General features: G+C 38.5%; 3 protein-coding genes and 1 long non-coding RNA gene across 5 annotated transcripts in view; 2 read left to right on the top strand and 2 right to left on the bottom strand.

Annotated features, from left to right (window-relative positions):
* Positions 1-14,512, bottom strand: part of LOC145452008 (magnesium transporter NIPA2-like) — a 71,961-nt gene that overhangs the window by 31,096 nt on the left and 26,353 nt on the right. The window lies entirely within an intron of this gene.
* Positions 944-7,878, bottom strand: LOC145452384 (large ribosomal subunit protein uL6-like). Its single transcript, XM_080330578.1, has 3 exons — positions 7,545-7,878; positions 6,163-6,271; positions 944-1,177 (listed from the first exon to the last, which is right to left on the bottom strand). The coding sequence occupies exons 1-3, from the start codon at positions 7,802-7,804 to the stop codon at positions 974-976; spliced, it is 573 nt and encodes a 190-aa protein (XP_080186704.1). The 5' UTR covers positions 7,805-7,878; the 3' UTR covers positions 944-973.
* Positions 6,425-6,901, top strand: LOC145452385 (uncharacterized). Its single transcript, XR_013919336.1, has 2 exons — positions 6,425-6,589; positions 6,748-6,901. It is a non-coding gene; the product is annotated as an uncharacterized LOC145452385 (long non-coding RNA).
* LOC145452304 (arfaptin-2-like) lies at positions 9,460-12,284 on the top strand. The gene has a single exon (XM_080330514.1). The coding sequence runs from the start codon at positions 9,561-9,563 to the stop codon at positions 10,590-10,592; it is 1,032 nt and encodes a 343-aa protein (XP_080186640.1). The 5' UTR covers positions 9,460-9,560; the 3' UTR covers positions 10,593-12,284.

Below are 14,512 nucleotides of genomic sequence, written 5' to 3'. Positions count from 1 at the left end.
AGGTCCCGGAGGGTGAACTTGAACATCCACATGTTTGTGTTGAGGCCTGCCTTATGTCTTGGAAAATAAGGTCCAAAACGCTCAAGGAGAGTAGGCACATTCGAGCTCGCTACGTTATGATACGCTGCTCCAACTTGTGTTTTTTTTTCTTCCGATTTCCCATTTTCTGTCTCGCGAGTAGGCCTAGGCTATATGAGAAGAGCAAATGAACTCACGATACTGTGTGTTCTGCTCCGTTAGCTCAATCTGACTTGAGAATTCATAACAGTTTAATAACGTTAAAGCAGCTTTTTAGACTACCACCAAAATCTGAGTTCTGTGACATCTTGCGACCCGAGCCTCACCCATGAAAATGAATTCATTTTTAAGATTATAGTAGTATGCTTGGATTTTACGGACATCATGTATGGCATACAGAACGCGCACACTACAAGTCTACTACTACAAGTCTAACCAACACAGCTCTACTAAACATGTCTGACGCACGTGATTTCAAATTAGGGTGAATTAAATTCCTCTGCTTGTCGCAGTTTTATGACTGTCTACCAGAGGTGGTCAGTACTTACTTTTCGCTATTTTCAGTTTGTCGAGTAGAAGTAGTTAATCCTCCAAACGGGAAAATTGCCTGAGGAATTTTGGGGCTGTTTTCACGGAGCATCAAATTTAATTTTTTTTAAATTTGAGTAAAGCCCAGAATTTTCATCGCGCGCAGTAAATACGGGTTAGCCAGTATGATTTCACGATTGTATCGGTGAATATAATTTGGGTCGCATTCAATCAACAAGTTTTCGCGCCTTCAGTAAATCTAATAACCTGATTTGGAAATATCTGTGTAGCTATAGTTCTTGTTTAGGTTGGAAAAGACTGTGTGTGTAGATACAATTCAGAAATGCTGAAATTTCCTAGCTATCCTAGCCTGCTGCTGGACGATCAATACAATCCATATCGTTATCACATATTTATTACGCCACAATCAAGCACTGTCCTCCTCGATGGTGGTCTTCTGGGACACGTAGATCCCGTCCAAGAACTTCCTGATGTCCTTGTTCTTGACTGTAGTCGATTGTTGAACAAGAGCCGCGGATTGCGAGACCAATTCGATGTCGTTTCCATCCAGGATCAGTTCGTCTTTTTGCTTGGTCGAAGTGCAGATGGTCACACCTTCACGCATAGCTACCTACAACGACAGAAACATGACAGTTTGTAACAGACTTGGACTAGATAATTCTTCACAGCTAATTAGACTGAAATGCAGGTAACTTGTGAAATGTTTCTTTGCTCTCATTTCAATTCTAATCTCAATTATGGTTTTCCTGAAAATTCTACAGGAGAACTGTATCATAGAAAACAAGTCTAGCCAGGTGTACAGTAGGGTGGAGTGAAAAAAAGAAAAATTTGAATTTCAAAAAGTGCCTTTGATATTTGGTCTCAAATCTCAAATGAATCACTTCTATCATAATTTCAGGTTTTTGCACCCTCTAGTGGCCGTGCAATTTCAGCGAACGAGCCGAAAATAGATAATTTCGCCATATATCAATAACCGCTTATGCTAGAAAGCTAGTTTTGGGCTTAAAAGCTGCGGAAGCAACATGTTTCTATCTCACTTCCATAGAACTCTATCTTGAAAATGTACAGAAAAAAGTTACAAGCAAATTATTGATTTTTAGACCGCCATTAAAATGTTGGTTGGTTTTACCAAGTTTGCAATGCCGATTTGCATGTTACAATTTGTTACATTGCTGCTTCAACAACAAAATCTTGTTCGGCAGGACCTATCAATTAATTTATATATGAACGTAGCACAATTGTGATGAGGAAGAGAGAATAATTGAACTTTCATCATATTACATCATCACAAACCTTTATGTCATGAACTTGGTGGAACGGGTATCTTGCTGTTCAACTGTACAACAAACGATAGGCCTGGATTGTTCTAAAAGTGAATCAGTTACAGTAATTCAGCTATATCATTCATATATACCTCATAACTGTATGTTTTGTTGAAAATGATGATTTTCATATCACTTGAGACATTTGTTATTTGAACAGTTTTCTATATTATACATATTGTACAAGCTGCTGTACTCATCTTTGGAATATTCTAGAACTTTGATAGTCAACCTCCAGTCTTCCAGTAGGAGCGATGATAACTCATTTTGAAAGTGTTCTGGTTTCTGGTGTATCTTGGAGTTAATCATATAATACTCTTGTATATTGGTTTCAAAATTGACTCCACCATGTGCAGTGTCTTAGGCCGCTGGCTGTATGAACGGGTCACTGTAATACACTCTGCTATGTCTGTGAATTGAACTGTTATTGTCTAGCAGAGGTACAGATTCAGAATTTCATCATGTTCGGCTTACAGCAGATTTTACTTTATCATAATGTACAAGTAATTGAAATAATGTTAACAAAAACAAAGAGCCAAGACTGTTGTTGCTTGCACAAAGTTGCACAGTGGAGAAACTTTTCAAGGTTCAATTCACAGACATAGCAGAGTGTATTACAGTGACCCGTTCATACAGCCAGCGGCCTAAGACACTGCACATGGTGGAGTCAATTTTGAAACCAATATACAAGAGTATTATATGATTAACTCCAAGATACACCAGAAACCAGAACACTTTCAAAATGAGTTATCATCGCTCCTACTGGAAGACTGGAGGTTGACTATCAAAGTTCTAGAATATTCCAAAGATGAGTACAGCAGCTTGTACAATATGTATAATATAGAAAACTGTTCAAATAACAAATGTCTCAAGTGATATGAAAATCATCATTTTCAACAAAACATACAGTTATGAGGTATATATGAATGATATAGCTGAATTACTGTAACTGATTCACTTTTAGAACAATCCAGGCCTATGGTTTGTTGTACAGTTGAACAGCAAGATACCCGTTCCACCAAGTTCATGACATAAAGGTTTGTGATGATGTAATATGATGAAAGTTCAATCATTCTCTCTTCCTCATCACAATTGTGCTACGTTCATATATAAATTAATTGATAGGTCCTGCCGAACAAGATTTTGTTGTTAAAGCAGCAATGTAACAAATTGTAACATGCAAATCGGCATTGCAAACTTGGTAAAACCAACCAACATTTTAATGGCGGTCTAAAAATCAATAATTTGCTTGTAACTTTTTTTCTGTACATTTTCAAGACAAAGTTCTATGTAAGTGAGATAGAAATATGAAGCTTCCGTAGCTTTCAAGCCCAAAACTAGCTTTCTAGCATAAGCAGTTATTGAGATATGGCGAAATTAGCTATTTTCGGCTCGTTCGGTGAAATTGCACGGCCACTAGAGGGTGCAAAAACCTGAAATTATGATAGAAGTGATTCATTTGAGATTTGGGACCAAATATCAAAGGCACTTTTTGAAAATCAAATTTTTCTTTTTTTCACTCCACCCTAGTGTACAGACGTTTGTCAATCTCAAGAATCAATTCTGATGCAATACAAGAGGCAGTCAGTAACAAAGTACTTCAAGAAGATTTTGCCTACTTGAGCCATGTACTCAAGTGGATGAGTTTAGATTTGCTTCTATTTTCACTGGGTCAATACACCCGAGTTTCATCTATTTTTCATTTTTAATTAGGAATTCGATTTCCAAGAATTTGCGAATGCAGTAATTCCAATCGTGATCTAATTTGGCAAAAAGCTGCACAGCTATTATTTCAATACCAGCCCAATTTGGAAAAGGTGGAAAGTTTTTAATTGTTAAACTAGGTTTGAGACAACAGTTCAATAAAACTCGTGTTCAGACCAGACATTTCAATGCACATCGCTGGTTCGCAGATTTCTGAGTCATCATCACACGTGCATCACACAAAACCTTTCGATTTTTAGATGAGAAATCCAAGTCATTTTAAACGTAGCAAAAGAAATCCTACGTCTTCACGCAATTCTGTATGCATGCAACTGAATTCGTAGACACTCGGGACAATCGTACTAGTCAACCCAACGTTCTTAGCGCATATTGAAACAATATCGGAGCGACTAACAACATTGTGACCAGGCTTAAAAACGAAAGACAGCAGAGACATACAATCACTATTTCAGTTTATACTGGGTAGCAGACAAATTAAAATGATCGGCCAAATGGAACGAATTTCTAATCTACTGTTTAATGTTGCTAGAGGACATCCAAGTACCCTGTGTATCGGATATTATAACTTTCAATACCCAGCATAGATATTCTAAATCGAGCTTCAGATATTGTTTATGCCACAATTTATTATATAGTGGACCCCTTCAAAGTCTTCTTTGCCCCACTAGATAAACACAGTGTAGAGACTATCGGAGTTGCAGCACTTTTGTATACAATTGAATAATATATTCATATTACAAAAAGCCTGAAGATTTTCAGCTGATACTTGTTGTCGTCGTTGATACATCTACACTGCATGCAGCACAGGCAATCAATGACTAAAAGTACTCGCATCACCAATTTTTCGTATCTGCCATTACGATGTAATACTGAATCAAGCCATACAAAACCTCAGGTTTCTCCGCTAGTAATACAGAAAAAACCCACAGTCACATGGACAATAGGGTTGTTCACTTTATGCACAACAGGAACCTATTAACAAACCATAGGGAATGTAACCCTAACACTAATGTATCGACTATCTACTGTGGAATTTCAATAATTGTCACATGAGGTGTAATTTGGATTTCAAAGTATTATAACAGGGGCGGGAAACATACGACCCGCGAAGGGATTTTGACCGGCCTGCTGCAAGTTTCTACCCAAAAAGTGAAATTATCTTCTGAAAGCATTGACAAATTTTATGCATCACAGAATAAATCCAGTTTGCCGACCTGAGAAAGAGGGACATGAAACTAGTTGCCCTGTTGGGGTCTACATATTTTTTACCATGAACATTAACGAGACAGGGGTGCATTAAAAAATAACTGAGGTTCACGTTCAGTCTTTACTAAGGGTTTCTACATGCAACAAGCCGCCAAAGTTCATAGAACTTGTTGACAACTTTGACCGACAAGAGATGCCTGATTGACTTCCAGAGCTGTTGTAATTAAATTAAATACTGTTTTTGGTCTCTATCCGTTGAACTTCAAGTTTACAATAAAGACCACTGATTCTTTGTTTATCACTTAATGTATATATTTTGTAATGTGGCCCACCAAGTACTTCCCCCAAGATCAGAATTTATAAACAGAAAAATGAATCATTTTTCGTGTTGGGATTGAAAACGAGTTGTGGTTCTGGATATTAGGGTTGGAAGTGGGTTGGGGTATCCCAATATTAGGGTTATGGGGGAGGGATATTAGGGTTGTGAGTGGGATATATTAGGGTTGTGGGGAGGGATATTAGGTTTGTGAGTGCCAGAGTGGAATTGATGGCAACGTCACGCGCAACTTTTTGTTTAATTACTTAGTTATTCTATGTAGGAAACCCTTCTGTCACGTGCAACTCATTGCCAGAAACAACCACTGTTTCCAGTCTGGTGTGAGTGGGAGATATTAGGGTAGGAGGATGATGGATGTTAGGGTCGGGGGATAAAATATATTAGGGTTGTGGGTATCTGACGCTAGTCAGAGGATTTTATCACCCCTAACCCTAATATAAGTCATTCACACAACCCTAACATCTGTCATCCCCTAACCCTAATATCTCTCACCCACAACCCTAATATTGGGATACCCTGACCCTCTTCCAACCCTAATATGTCGTACCCAACAAGAAAAAAGAATTTATTGTCCTGTTTATAAATTTTGATGTGTTTGATCTCAGGGGTATATTGAAGAAGCGCCGCAATTTTAGATTCGACTTTTGTTTGCTGCCTCAGATAAAAAATTGCAAATTTGAGTTTTCTCAGAAACATATTTGAAATTTATGAGAGGCTGATTTTAGTATGTGCTCATTCTGCTCAATCGCGACAACCCTGTTGAATAATACAACGAATAGATTATTATCGCTGTATTTACGACTTTACAGAGCCAGACATTCAAATTGAAATGTTCCCTAATATTTATAGCTGACATTCAATTGCATATACAAGTTCTGTACCTCCTAGAAGCACTTAGGAAACTGCACGGCAATGACCAATTCAATAAACATAGCATTCATATGGATGCAATTTTTTTCAAGTCAATATTATTGAACGCTACAATATCAAAGTTGAATTTCTGACCTTGCGGACAAATTTTTCTCCTAAGAAATTCCTGATTTCGACGAGACTTCCTCCCTCGACGATGTTGCAGTTGATCGGAAAGTGAGCGTAAACGGAACGCATTTTGTATCTGTATAAATAAACATGATATTTACGGGGACTGGCAGTGGTATGAATGTCACGAGCTCACAACCAACAGTCCTTGGGCAAGACATTTCAAATCAGTATATTGACTAAACATAATTTTTGTTGCTAAATTATTGTAACTACTATAGCAGACAGCCTGATTGGAATCTCCGTCCTTTTTTTGAAATAAATCCTGCGTGATAGAAGCTTTTTTCGCGTGACAGAGGCAACTTTGCGGCGTGACAAGCAAGGTTACTGACTTCAAATGACTGTGTTAAGCCAGTGACAGGAGATCAGATGCTAATGGTTTGCAACTGGTAAGGTTGTTGATATACAATGTTCTTTCCAATTCTCTACTAGTTGCTGACGATTACCCCTGACGAGTGTCAGCCGAAAATATTCGGGTTCATTTCAATATGAATATACTATTTAATTGTATATTGAAGTTCTGTACCTCCAAGAAGCTCTTCAACTGGTAAGGTGCAAGTACTTCACTAACAGACAGTAATCAACAGATCCTGGCTTGAGGATTAGGTCAAAACATTATATACCACATACTAACTGGAATATAGCATTTGGGGTGGCTGAAAACATTGACTTTTTTTCAATTTTTTTTTTTTTCAATGAAATCAACGACCTGTGACGGCGTGACCGAGTGCAACTGGTGACCAAGTCGGCGTGATCCTGCGTGCCTTGGACACCGATTCCATACTGGGCAGACAGCAGAGTAAGACGCTTATAATTTCAGCACCAAAAAACCGTCTCTCACTGCTATAGACTCCAATCACGATAGTATATTATTACCTGATTCAGATTTGTGTCTTCCAATCTACAATCACCTAGAGTGGAATTGGTGGCGAAGTCACACAGAACTTTGTGTGTATATGTATGATGTATATCACGAGTCGGTGTAGATGCCGCAAAAACATCAAGGACAAAAATAAACTACATCCTTTCCTTTCCTTATATTACTCAATTATATTCTATGCAGTAAAGCTCCTATATCAGTATCACGCAGGATTCATTCAAAAAAATGAACCGAGATTCCATAGCGGCACAATGACATTGTGCTCGGCCCTATCAAGGACTCTAAAATCGATTGCGGTGGTTAAACCTTCAACCTAAGGATGTCATGGTTGTGATTTTCAATTCTGCTTCAGTTGGAACAAAACATTATTATGGCCGTGGCGTAAGCTATATCCTATAAACGCACATAAGTGGTTTCGAAGGTTGAAATTACAAAAAATCAATGTACCACTCAAATGATAACACCATACCTGTATCCCTTTGTGACTCCAGTGGCCATATTAGTGATATGACTGCAAATAGTCCTCACGCAAGCGAGATCTTTCCTGTTTCCAAACCATTTGTCTACACGGACCGATCGAGCCCCGACTTTAGTCATTTCAACTTTTAAATGGTTAAAATTTCTGACGAGAGTGCCTCTCGTCCCTTTCACTGTAACCTTCCTGCCTTTTACCCATACATTGACCCCTTCCGGGACAGTAACGGTCTGGCTTGAATGAATAGTCTTCATTTTAAGTTACGAATTCTCGCAACGAGCGACCCGATCTCGCCTCAACAGGATAGAAAAGACCGACAAAACGTGTGACGGGTCCGACGTCACATATGCGCTCTTCCGTGAAGTTTCAAATCCGGGGTTTGATTATTTTGTCCTTTTCAAAATCCTGCATATCACATTATGGAATTTATTGTTTATAAATCTACATTTTCAAAAGCACCGCAAGATTGAGACACAATGAAAGATAGGACGGCGTCGGCGTAGTGGTGACGATAAGCGCCTGCCGCCTAGGCTGCCCGGTTTGGATTCCGCGTCGGAGGTTATATTCTGGGCTCCTCTTCCACGCGTCGCTGTTCTTACGGGGACAAAAAAGCCCAGAAAAAGACCCGATGAAAGAGCGCACACAAAAAAAGATGAAAAGAGCATCGGAATAGAGACTAGCATCGAAATAGGAACTGTGACATCGGGCACTAGGCCGAGGTGGATGCCAGCTTAAGAGAGCGCAACTGTAACCGTAACTTGGTCGTTCGGCATCCTCCTATCAGTTCATTGCATCGCATTGTGTCTTATCGCATTGCACATTGTGTCCGTCTTGTTCAGATGAACAGATTGAGACTTGAAGCTACGCAATACCACAATAATAACACGCGCAACGGCGCACGCATTTGTATATATACAATATTCATTCTTTGCGACTTTCTTGCAAATTATTTCACCGGCATTTTCGAATTTGCTCGCTCTCTTTCTCTTTCTCTCTCACTCTTTCTTACCAGACGCCGTTTATTTCCAGACCCGGTTGCAATCGGATTTCCATCAGCGATGTTAATGTTCAAACGTTCATTGTTTAATTAAAAATGTACAATTTTTAGCCATTTTAAAGATTTATATTCAATTTAGGCAGTAGCACGAGACCTCCGCCCTGTTGTCAGCGGATTTCAAAGCTGCAAAACCGTGCGATACGGCTGATCTCATCTGTACCTTTACGTACCAATTTATCGCCTTACTACCGTAAGCATCGAATTTTGCGAGTAGATGAACTATATCGCTTCGAAGTATCAAAAGTTGTTCACAAATATTTTTCCAATAGTCTCCCTCCTGTGTTTGATGACTTTTTCATACCTGCTAAACATGTCCATTCCCATTACACGAGATCTTCGTCTAAAGGAAACGTCTACTTACCCCAACCCAATAGCAACCTAACTAAGAGATCTATCGACTACTCGGGACCTATCATCTGGAATGCATTACCATCACATATCCGTGAATTGCCTTATAATAGATTCAAAAAAGCCCTACTTGATCACCTCTTGTCGTTACACTAACACTGTTGCCCTACCTCGCCCAGACATTGCTTCATTGATCATTTGCTACCATTGTTTAATTTTTTTTCTATTTTCCTTTCGTAACTAAACATTTTTTTACAGCCAGACTGTTCTGAGTCAAGTGTACCTGTTTGATGCTGGTGTGATCAGACTAGATGACCTTCACGGTCTTATCGATCATTCCTATCTAATACCGAATACTGTGCACGCATATTTTCTGTACCACCATCACTGCCGTTTGTTATGTATTTTGGTTCGATGAAAATAAAGACTCTCTCTCTCTCTCTCTCTTTGACAAATTTGATCGATGACGTAATCAGTTTCAATTCACCGATTCATCGGACTGCGATCTGTTATTTTAGTACCGCGTTTTGGTTTTGAGGATAAGTTGGTTTTGTTACTGACTTTCAAGTATAGATTTCTGGTTTTTGTCCTCGAAAGAAGGAACGATGATGCAAGAAATATCTAATCCCGCTTCCGGAGAATTCGGGTCTTCAAGCGTAGGCAGTCGATTAGCGGGAGAAGCTCAAGTTCCTCCGTCCAACGGAAACGAAAATTCCGACACATACCAGCCCTTTTCGAACCCGAATCAATCTCCAATATACCAACCGCAAGCCAGACAGGCTTTTGCGGGTGGGCTCGCAAACGGTAGTAACACGGGTGGTGCATCTCGCTTTGGTGGTGCTGGAAACGTGAATGTGCAAGCTGTAACGCAAGCCGCTATGGAAAAAGCAGAATCGCTGAAATCTTGGAGCGTCAAAACGTTTAAATGCACAAAACAGATATTGTCAGAAAGACTTGGAAAAGGTACGAAGACAGTTGATGTGGAATTAGAAGCAAGAATCGAAATACTGCGTGACACTAAGAGAAAGTATGAAAATTTGGCTGCAGTGTCTGGTGCCATGAGCACTCACATATCGAACATGATACAAGCCCAAAGAGTGCTGAGCGATGCATTTGGAGAATTATCTCAAAAATCAAATGAGTTGAAAGAGGAATTCCAGTACAACGCAGACACTCAACGCGTTTTGGTGAAGAACGGTGAAACTCTTTTGGCCGCAATACAGTTTTTTATAAACGGGTTGAATACTTTATGCCGACGGACGATGGATGATACATTATTGACGGTTCAAAAATATGAGCAAGCAAGAGTTGAGTACGACGCTTATCGTACTGAACTCGAGACTTTAACGCTCGCTCCGAGATCTACATCCACGATCGCAAAACAAGGCATAGCGGAAGCGAATTTCAACAAGCAGAAAGATATTTACGAAAGATTGAGAAAAGATGTCGCCGTCAAATTGCAGTTTTTGGACGAAAATCGCGTCAAAGTGATGCAGAAACATCTTCTCCTTTTTCACAATGCGATCACCGCGTTTTTCGCCGGAAATCAACAGATGTTAGAAGCGACAATGAAACAGTTTAGCGTGAACCCAAAAGCTCCCGGGCAATCTTCTACTTCTTTCCTGGAAAAAGAATGAATCTGAAGGATATACACAAAGAATCGCAGTGAAAATTAATGGTGCTGGATGTGTCTGGTTTTCTGATAACTTATTTGAATTATTTCGAAAGATCATTCCAGTTGCATGTACCGTAGTTGAATTATATTGGCAAAAATCATCAAAAAGTGACCTTCCTTGAAATTGCCAATTGACCACTGACCAATTTCTTACCGATATAGTTCCTACTAGGGTTGGGATTGAGAATTGAGTATTCAATTGAATTGAGTATTTGATTATATTATAATTACTTGTCACAACAGGATGAATTGGTAAAAAGCTCAAATGACTACCTGTTTTGTGTCCGCAAAGAATATAATGCCGGTCTTACATCACATTAATTTTGGTATTTGTTCGATCATACCTATTTCATTCCACATTGTGACAATGGGGTGGGTTGATCACGACTTCATAGATATGTCATTTTCACCAACATTCGTAGCTTTGTACTACATGTTTTGTATGTTGCGATCGATCGAGGTTCACAGCTTTCTGCCGTGGAATGTAGTTTTGAAACTAATTCTCCTTGATAAATAAAGTTGAAATGGAAAGGACTGAATCATTTCAGTGCTCGAATAAATCATCTCCCTCTACTCGAAATCATCAGTGTAAATACTCGATTAAGATTTAAGTACTCAAATCACTGTGCCCAACCCTAGTTCCTACCAACCTGAGCTGTTTCATCACACTCATCCACTTAGCTATCCTGAATTCCCTTCCTCAGATTTGAATTTACAAAGACAGAACTAGTATTAGCTATCGTGTTATTCCAACAAATGATAACGATTTTTGAAACTTATCTTACTTTGGTTTTGCTGTTTTAGGCGCGAATACTTAGCTTGATGCCAAATTGTCTTTGAAATATTTGCACCAGTCTCGTGCTGTGACTAAACATGGATGTGAAATATATGTTGGATTCAAGTTCTTTGTGTCATCATATAAGTGTGTTACGGCTTTCATTAAGCTATCTTGCTATCTTTGCACCGTAGACAATAAAATTATTACGTATGTATTAACAGATTACGTCGTTGAAGTGAGATCGCGTCTGAGGCTATTTTATGATGTTGTAAATTATTAGAGGAATCTATATGTGCAGTGGTGTGCAATTTTGATGTCATAATTCACCCTTTTATGTGCATCCATATTTTCAGTCTCATGCAGGCGTTTTTGGTGTCTAGGTAATAGTTTATAAAATTTCCTGAGTAACAATTTTTGTACAAATGTTTCTGCATTATCGAAGATGATTATTTTTAAGACAATAGTTATGACTCCTTTCGATTAATGTGTTAATTTTTGAGATCCGTCATAATCATTTCCTGGAAAGTGAATTTTGTGCTGTTTAGGTACATGTATATGAGAATGTTACTACTATATAATTTTCTTGGTAACTTGGCATTTAATTTTGACTCCTGACAATTCCCCCAAATTAGCACTTTAACGTAATCAATTATTTTGACTCGCGATGATTGAATAGTGTGCCACCTGTGTTGTCACCACAAAATGTTTGAAATTAGGTAACTTGTGTTATTGCTGAATACATTTGCTCGTATTTTTCGATGTAGCTGACCAGTTAATCGGTATTGTAAAGTAACGCTGTGCTACATATATCAGTAGCAATTAGAGTATAAATGTGAGTCGCGTACAGTATAATGATATTTCGCTTACGTTTCTAGATTCCTATTTTAATCTATGCCTTAAAGAAGCGGAGTACTTTCAAACGAAAGGATATTTGTTGCGACATCTGGGAATGCTGCAAAGATGTTCACAGACTACATTTTGGTAATTACTCGACATAGCTCTACAAGGGTATCTGCATTATCAATACAGTAGTCATAATTAGTTTTCAGTCGCTAAAATATTCATGATAACTGTGTTGCCATACTTGTACAAACTATATACCTAGGTACCAATCTACTTAGTTGACTGTCAACTAACCAAGCTGTTTTTTTGAGTAATTCTAATTCTAGTTGCGGATTTGAGTAGTTCTAGTTTTAGTTGCGGATGTTGAAAAGTGAGTAGTTCTAGTTTAGAGTTCTGCAAAGTCACTAGTTTTAGTAGCTGATGAGTAGTTCTAGTTCAATTTGATAGTTTTCTTAAGTCAGTAGTAGTAGTTGTAGTTGTAGTTACGGATGTTGAAAAGTGAGCAGTTCTAGTTGGTGAGTTTTTACAAGAGAATAGTTCGACTTGCAGTTGTGAATTTTGAACAGTTGGTGGTTCTTATTCTAGCTGTAATAGTTTGTACAAGTCTGCCTGTTGCATCTGCTGTTCCGGGTCAGTGACTCGCTTGAACTCATTGAGCCAACTCCATTTTATCATAACAATCACAATCTCATGACTCCTTCATTCACTTGAGCTCAAGTTACACCATGTGATGATATTGCTTTGGAATGTTAAGGCTTCAGTCTAAACTTGGTTACGCAACAATTTTGAAAGTTTTTGTTCTTGCTTCATATTCTCAATTCCTTGTAATTTCTATTCCGTTATATTTAAGTATGGTTTTCTTTGTTAAGACGATGTGAAATGTAGAGATAAACTATGAGCCAGTCTAACGTTGTGAAATGATCAGCATTATTGCAGTATAAAAGTTATGCTTTTTTGGTGTTCTTGGGATTATGAATTAAAAACCTGATAGAGCATATATTGTAGAGAGGTGTCTGAAATCCTTCAAAAGGCTCAACGATTAGAGGCAGACGTGTACAAACCAATCTAGCTAGTAGACGGTCAGCTAACCACTGGTGCCGGTTTTTTGAGTAGTTCTAGTTCTAGCTGCGGATTTTGAAAGGCGAGTAGCCGAGTACCCACTAGTTATTGTTAAAGCTGCACATTTTAAAGAGTGCGTAGTTCTAGTTGCGCATTTTAAAAATGATTTAGTTGCAGAACATCTAGAAAACATGTTACCGGTACGTCGTTTGGTGTGTATTGTCGGTTGTGGGATGTTCTCGAATTCATCACTGCTAGCAGTGACTTATCCAGGTGGGGGGGGGGGGTTATGGGGGTCGTAACTCTTTCCATTTCAAACCTGAAATGTAGATTTTATCTCTAATATTTCTTTAGTTCTAGTTCTAGGTGCAGGTTTTCAAAATGTACACCTCTAGTTCTAGTTGCACATTTTGAAGAGTGAGCAGTTTTAGTTCTTAGAACTAGTTTTGAAAAGTGAGTAGTTCTAGTTGCGAATATAGCAAATTGACCAGTTCTAGTTCCAGGGGCGAGTTTTGGAAATCGAGTAGTTGCAGTTCTGGTTCCACATTTTCCAAATCCAGTAGTGTGCACCAAGTCTGGTTAGAGTTGATCAACTAGCACCAGAATATGAATTCTGCACATTTCACAACCATCTTTTAGACAAGACTACATCCAGAGCACCGCGTCAGTCATATCCGGTGTGTAGTAAATACACAAGAATATTGATTGTTTGTGAATTCTCCCTCGGTTTCCTGTAGCAGGGTACCATTTTTCATTATGCCTTTATGTATTAGTATGCTCATTGCTCAATTGCGCATTATATAGGTTACATTTTCAATCATGGCACATGCCTGACAAGTGTGAAGCAAGAATGGTTATATTGTTGGGTCTTTTAATACCAATAGTTGATACAGTGCAATCAATGCTTATTTATTGCAAATATGTACAATGGAAATAACTGTTCATAGATTGTGTTGTAAAAATCTCATAATCCATAGAACGAGACAACAGTTACATTGCCGTCCATTCGTTTTTAGGCCATTGCTTCAACTTTTGAATCCCATATTAGTTTCAGTTTATAAGCGACCCTGTCAATAACAATGTTCATGAAGTCACTCGATGTATATGTGACTGCTAGACTGGGAATTTCTTATAGCTTATAGGGCGAACTAGTCAAAATAGTCATAGAGAAGGAACGTCATGAATTTCTGCTTGCGTACAAG

This window comes from Botryllus schlosseri, chromosome 12 (genome assembly GCF_051294905.1).
Source record: "Botryllus schlosseri isolate E-star chromosome 12, Bs_hap1, whole genome shotgun sequence".
In the NCBI taxonomy this organism is placed as follows: domain Eukaryota; kingdom Metazoa; phylum Chordata; class Ascidiacea; order Stolidobranchia; family Styelidae; genus Botryllus; species Botryllus schlosseri.
The sequence above is the reverse complement of the archived record's forward strand: the minus strand, read 5'-3'. Positions and strand labels throughout refer to the sequence as shown.